General features: G+C 42.2%; 1 protein-coding gene across 1 annotated transcript; it reads right to left on the minus strand.

The window, feature by feature from the left end:
- Window positions 1-63: 63 nt before the first annotated feature.
- mchr2b (melanin concentrating hormone receptor 2b) lies at window positions 64-6,052 on the minus strand. Its single transcript, XM_008327445.3, has 2 exons — window positions 4,885-6,052; window positions 64-863 (listed from the first exon to the last, which is right to left on the minus strand). Exons 1-2 carry the CDS (start codon window positions 5,286-5,288, stop codon window positions 224-226), a joined length of 1,044 nt encoding a protein of 347 aa, XP_008325667.1. The 5' UTR covers window positions 5,289-6,052; the 3' UTR covers window positions 64-223.
- Between the last annotated feature and the right edge of the window lie 1,137 nt (window positions 6,053-7,189).

A 7,189-nucleotide genomic window follows, 5' to 3' on the forward strand; every position in this document is an offset into this window, starting at 1 on the left:
GATGATGATGATGATGATGATGATGAAGATGAAGATGAAGATGAAGATGATGATGATGATGATGACGATGATGATGAGGATGATGATGCTGTGCACCCACTCTCCTTTCAGTCATTTACAATTGTGGAAACACCGAGGGTGTGATTTCACGGCCGACACTTCTCATCACCGGGAGTCATTTTGAAGTCGGCATCAAAGCGTTTACATAAATATCTACAACGTTTCACACAACCGTGCAGCGGTAGTTGGGGTTACTGGTTACGCTGGAACCATCCGTTTTGACCACCGTGAGCTTGGAGGAGTGCTGGGAGCTGTGCGGGGCGTTTCTGCGACAGAGGCGGTCGCGATAGTTCTGGGCGAAGATGAGCAGCATGAGCGGGTTGATGCAGCTGTGGGAGTAGCTCAGGCAGATGCTGATGTGGTAGACATATACGAAGGTGATGGTGGGCGTGTTGTTGCTCAGGTTGATCACTTGAATGACATGGTAGGGCGACCAGCAAATCAGGAACAATGCAATTACCATCAGCACCATCTTGGTGGCCCGTTTAGCCCAAACCGTCTGCTTGCGTTTGACGCGGCGGACGGAGCTGAAGACGTGGTAGAGGGTGAGGGAGTAGAAGGTGCTGATGATGATGAGAGGAATGATGTAGCCCAGGATGGACTGGTAGAAGGTGTACCAGTACATGTCCTCGGGACCGTCCAGCCACATCATGCACACCTCCATGTGCTGCTTGCGCTCCACCCTGGCGTACATCATGACCGGCACGGTGAGGAGGAAGCTGCCCACCCACACCAGTGTGTTGATTATGATGGTCCAGTGGATGGTCCTCTTCTCTGAGGTGGGGTGGACAATGGCTATGTACCTGCAGGGGGAAAAAAGAAAATAGTTTTTCCGTTGCATCCCAATTTTCCAATCAAGCAATTCTTAAAAAATAAAACATCTCAATTGTCAACAATGGGCTTGGTTTGAACCAATCAGGTGGCGGGAAGTCATTGCACGTATCACCGTGTCATGTAGATTCTTTGACCGATTGTGACTCACAACAATCGTAACCAAAGAACAAGAGCAATAACCTTTGACTGGCGCCCCCTGTCTCATAAACATAATTTATTTGTGGACAAAAGAGATTTATGTTTATGTCATTCAGAAACCAGTTATTTCTGAATGATTTCTTGTCATTTATTGAATTCTATAAAATGGTTGTTTAACATTGGATTTGAAGTACACTTCATAAAGCTTGTACTGATGTGTGCATTGGCCAAATGGAATGAATGAATCGTCAAGTACGTGAACACGTGACGATGAAAAGGACTTGAGTTGAAGTTCAAGTCAGGAGGTCATCCTGAACGGAGATCAGCGTGAACAAGAGGCGTGTCATAGACACATGCACAATAAATGACATGCTCCGTCCGGCCATTACTGCTCCACGGCTGCAGGAAATTTGCAAGAAATATCGACCACTCTGTCACCACTATAGGCCAGCGCTGCTGAGGTGCAGGACAGGAATGACGCATTTTCATTGGCTCACAGCGGGTAACGAGCCTCACCGTGTACCAGCGTGTTTTTTTGCCGGACACGCTGCTGTTCTTCAATTACTTGAAACCGTAATGGTTTTTGACAACCTCTTTATGGAGTGAAGCCACTGCCCATAGTTCAGGCTCGATAAATACACCTTCAGACCCGACAGTGGAATCAATAGGAGCAGATCTATACGTGACCTCTGACCCCTGGCTGTGCTCAGTCCGTATGCGCCAAGTTGGATAATCATACCTTCAAAAACTTACGCCAACATCTGCTGTCAGAAAAAAAAAAACTTCAGCCGAGCTCATCTGTGTTGACGTGGCTGCATTGATCATGTCCGCTCTAGAGATTATTGATCGGCTTAATGCAGGTTAGATAACATAAAATAATAATAACTGATTACTTTGAAGCACCTGCACTGAGAACGTGGTTCAAGAAACCTTAAAAAATAAATACAGAGGAACCTCCAACGCCTCTCTTTTCGAACAATTTTCAAACAAAATTTTTAACCAAAAATTACCCGTGTTTGTCGTACAAACACTCGAAAATCAGTGATCACTGAGCGTGTGGCGTCGGTCTAGCATCAGGCGGCATTTATAACTTTGTTCTTCATTCAGTTGTGTTTGTTTTTTTTTCTTCGATCTAATTATTTTTCGTTGATTTCGTGTATGAACTTGTCCACAAATTACTGATGAAAAAGTTTGTATTAGCAGTCACCTGGGGTCCAGGAATGGATTCATCCATTTTACATTGATTCTTTATGGGGAAAATGGTTTCAGTTTTTGGACTTTTCGGTTTACGAACGGCCTTCAGGAATAAATTAATTCAAACTTTTCAGCTCACGAACGGCCTTCAGGAATAAATTAATTTCGAAAACCGAGGTTTGACTGTGAATAGAAAATGAACATACGTTCAACACAGATTTCCCACATTGACATCCTTGGTTTCACCCTCGCTGCACGAACATACATACGTTCAACACAGATTTCCCACTTTGACATCCTTGGTTTCACCCTCGCTGCTGGGATTGTGAAAAGCATCACAGCTATGTCCATAAAAGTCCATGAAATGAGGTTATAAAGCTCAGTGAAATAAAGCAGACACAACATTTTCACTCGTATGGATTTGAAACAACACATAGTTGGCTCGGCCCCGACGGTTTTCTTTATTGTTGTTGGGATTTTTATCTTTTAAAGATGATCCTAGGTAAAAAAAAAAAGTTTTTTTTTTTTTCACCCAGGCTGCACTCTGTGGGATGAGGTGCAGAAAAACAATGTGTTTTTGTTTTTGTAGCAGCCAGTGGGCTGTGGTCAGAGGCTCTGTTGGTGGACTGTGGGGTGAATGGCTAAAGCAGCAAATACTGTAGTGTAGGAGGGAAAGTCAAAAAGTCATTTATGAAAATAACAGGCTGTTCCTGTACATATCCTCCATTGAAGTCGAAACACGTCCATTTTCATTTTGTTCAATTCCATTTTTTCATGTTCCTGCAGCTTAAGGAAATGAAGAAAATCTCTTATAGAAAGCTTAAATAATTTAGACAAGATTTCCTTTCAAGTCGGAGTTACAACTTTGATGTTTGCTCTGGTTTTTTTTAATGTTTACTCTTTTACACAGCTCAACATTCGAGAGCAGTTTAAGCACTCCGAGCGGAGATGCCTGAGAGACGTGAAGAAACTCTTTAAATTTATTCAAACCAGAGACTGAGGGAGTTATAGATGTGATTGAAGATTTGAAAAAAAAAATCTCAGAACTTTTTGACCCAGAGTCTCTTTGCGCTGCTACAGATGTATCGTTTATGACAACACATTTTTGCACTTCAAAAAGCCTGGTTTGTACAGCAGGGTCTGCAGCTGTCAGTGGAATATTCAATGACTAAGCATTTGCTGACTCATCATTTCTGACTTTTTTTTTTTTGTTTAAATTGTTAGTTCTCCAAAATCAGCTTTTCAGGTGAGAACGTCTTCCGACTCTCACTGTGAACTGAAACAAGTTTTGTATTTTTACCCACCTTATTTTGAGAAACCCCTGCTGTAACGTAGCGCTGGTTAAATATGGCAAAAATCATAATTATTTTGATTTGATTTTTTTTTTAATTTTAGAGACAAATATGAAAATAATGTCAAAAATGTCACAGTCTCTGGAGACCTCTGACCTTTGACCTACAGTAACACTGACTCGGATGGAACCGAATTCAGACTGTCTTGGTCCAGCACTGGACAAATCTGCAGTTTTCCTAAATCCCACGACCCATCAAATCCATCAATGCAGCCCACTTTGTGCATGCGAGCCACCACTTGAGCAACACTAAAATAAAATAACCCAATAAAAGCTACAGGTCAGTGTAACGGTAAATGTACTGTATTAACGATGCATTCAGACCATGATGTTCAATGTATTTTTTTATATTGCTCTTCTTTTTTTAAACATATAATTCAATTTATTTATTTTTTCTGATTATTTAGTCGATAATGTCCTCCTCTGTTGCGTCCTTTATGTTTCTAATGTCAGTCAGGTTTTTCCCATAACCGTCTCCCTGCTGTTACATCACTAATCTGAACCAGTTGACTCTGTGGACAAATCAGCCTTCCTCGGACAAATCACTACTTTGGCAAATTTTAAAAAATACTCAAAAAAAAAAAAAACTAAATTCAAACCCGGTTCCTTCTAGAACGTTCCTCTCTGTTTTCTGCAGCTCTAATTTGTGTGTCGACAGTTTCCTGCCGTGGCCAGCATGTCCTTGGCTGATTTCTTTTTTTCTAATGAAGCCAATGACTGAACCTTAAAAACACATTTTTTTATAAACGCCGGGTGGAAACCACTTTATCTACAACAAAAACTCAAAAGAGATCGAATCGTTTTTCATTTTTTTATGCTCATGACTCGTCCGCCTCTGCACTCTTTACTTCACTTCCTCGCTTTTTTCTTCTTTTCTTCACTTTTATTTTCCTTCTTTTCCTGCTGTATTTGCAGCCTTCTGTGCTGAAGTGTCCTTCACCTGATGTGTTAAAGTTGTTGACCCTGTTGTTGCCAAACATTTTATTATTCACCCGTCGGAGTCACATTCAGGTTGAACTCGATTTTTTCCACCGTTGGAGACTGATTTGGTAATAAAAATAAAATAAAAGTTTTACTTTTTGTGTTGAAATAGCTTAGAATCACACGCAGATGTGACTTTTATTTTTAAAAAATGTTTACTATTTAAACTATAGTTTCTGATTTTTAATTTGCTCTCTTATAAATTAATTTCCCTATATATATTTATTTATATATTATATATTTTTATTTCCACCTTTCCAAGAGACTTTGAGGACAGAGGAAAAACTTTGTGAACAGTCATCACATCCCTGACTTTTTCCACTTACCGATCAATGCACAGCACAGTAACAATCCCCACGGTGGTGAACTGGTTACTGACGTCCACCACCACAACCGCTTTACACATAAAGTTCCCAAAGACCCACTGTCTGTCCCTGACCAGCTGGTGGATGTTGAAGGGCATCACCAGCAGGAACAGCATGTCGGCTATGGCCAGGTTCAGCACGTAGATGTCGGACACCATCTTCTTCTTGCACGCCGCCACCGCGTAAATGACCAGTCCGTTGGCAATCACTCCGACCGAGCACAGGATGCCGTAGATGGAGGGGAAGATGTGCATGAAGGTGGTGATGTCGATGTGGTTGTACGTCGGCCGAGTCGAGTTCAGACATGACGGCTCTGTCATGTTGTCCGACTGGTTGCCTTTGCAGAACACCCCGGAGTCGTTCATCTTCGGGTCCTCGTTCCAGACGCGCGCGCGCTCCGCTTCCCAAAGTTGGACAGCAGATTTACGCACTCTCCAAGTGCGCGCACTCCCTGCTGGACGGCAGCGGTTCTCCTCTGAAACTCAAATATAAAACCCCAGCGACCGGAGCACGGGCTCCAGGCTGATCATCTCAGCCGTGTGACTCTGTGAAGACAAACTGCAGCAGAATAACTGCGCGTTTCTGCCGTGCGCCTCAGCAGGAGCCGTGCGCCTCAGTGGGTCGTAGCTCCCTCCCATTAAAGACCATTAGTGGTGTCATAAGAGACGAGCTGCCCCTCCACCACCACCACCCCCTCCCTGAGGGGTGAAGTGTGAAGAAACAGCCACATGTACTCCTCTGACTCTGAAGTCACAGCACAACAGCTCTGCTGTCACTTAAGGAAACTTTATTTTCTGTGAAATCGGCGACATGTTGCGAAGCTAATTGTAAATGTGTTAGAGGTTAGCGTAAAAATGATGAAGCCTTAACGGTCATATGTCAAATTACAGGAAGTGAAAAATATCCTTGGGGACCAGTTGCACTAATGCACACACTCCAGCCCAGTAGGTGGCGGTAATGCGTCCAAATTTTTTTTTTTTTTGCTAGCCACAAAGTTTTTTTGTTTGAAGAAATATTTTTTTAGTCACCTCGGTACTTTAAGCCGACACTATCACCAAACACGTTGGGAACTAGCAGTGGAGGTAACATTAGCTATGCTAGCCCTGTGCTAACTGTGCTGCTTTTAGTGATAAATATGATGCGCAATAATCTTGGAATTATAAACTTTGCTCATTGAGTCAAATATTAAAATGACATGAACTGAGAAAATTAATGACATCAATTGATAAACCCTCTAATCCAGGGGTGTCAAATATATGGCCCCCGGGCCAAATCCGGCCTGATTAATTAATTTAAAAAAATACAAAAAACACCTTCAGGTTCAGAGAATGCTTTGTAAAACTATATTTCATTAAAATATGAACATTTTTAATGTATTTTTTGCATGAAAAGTAAGGGGAAAAAAGCCTCAAACTTTGAGTTTGAGACCCCTGCTGTAATCAGATTTTAATCAGATTCAAAACATTAAATCCAAAGACATTTACATCATTGATTGAGCTTCAAAAGATAAAAAGATGAAACCTCATTTTTGCCTTGATTCCAAATAGATAATTAAAAAAAATAAACACATTATAATTGATCTGATTTCACAGACAACTTTGTTTGAAACGGACCAATCAGCTAATGTTTTCTCCACTGCGTGTGGTCGTAAGCAGGTACTGCACCAGTCGGTTTAACTTTTAAGAAGAAACTCTTCTTTTGGGGCGATCAGCTGTTAAGGTCACTTCTTTAATGGTGAAAAGGCCCTGAGGGCTGTGGAGTAGACCTAATACCCTGATCTGATTTTCTGTGCAGCTGCTCTTTAATACGGTCGCTTTAAAGAACGCTGGCTGAGTCGGAGTGGAGTGCTTGTTAGACAGCTGAGCTGCTGACCACGGAGAGAGGGGAGATATTGAAGTTTTCCACATGGCCCCGGGAAAGGTTTGCTCATTCCCTATGATGTCTCCTCTCCATACTGCCCTCAATAATATCATTATTGTCTCCCCAGTCTTCGTACTGCCCCACGCTGCAGACCTTCAGAGGGGACGTGGACCAAGTGGCCACCCCAACACTGCTGTTGTTTATTTTTCTAATTTATCACTGTATATTTGACAGTGTAGCCTCACAGAGTGAAGTTGTCTCCCATACAGAGACTCTTTTGTCTCTTTGGCCGTGACTCATCTCGATGGCCGCAACCAAATCCGCTGGCATTCGTCATCCAGATGTTGTCAGAATGCATTGAAGGTTTGTCGGAATTTATTTGCCCCAATACGTAGGGTCACCTACT

Source organism: Cynoglossus semilaevis, chromosome 15 (assembly GCF_000523025.1).
Source record: "Cynoglossus semilaevis isolate Cse_v1.0 chromosome 15, Cse_v1.0, whole genome shotgun sequence".
In the NCBI taxonomy this organism is placed as follows: Eukaryota; Metazoa; Chordata; class Actinopteri; order Pleuronectiformes; family Cynoglossidae; genus Cynoglossus; species Cynoglossus semilaevis.

What these genes read in the sequence shown, in the direction of transcription:
- mchr2b (XM_008327445.3), bottom strand. Translation starts at nt 5,288, where the DNA reads ATGAACGACTCCGGGGTGTTCTGCAAAGGCAACCAGTCGGACAACATG. An exon ending in ACTGTGCTGTGCATTGATCG is followed by an intron (nt 864 to 4,884) that starts GTAAGTGGAAAA and finishes TTCCCCCTGCAG; the next exon opens with GTACATAGCCATTGTCCACC.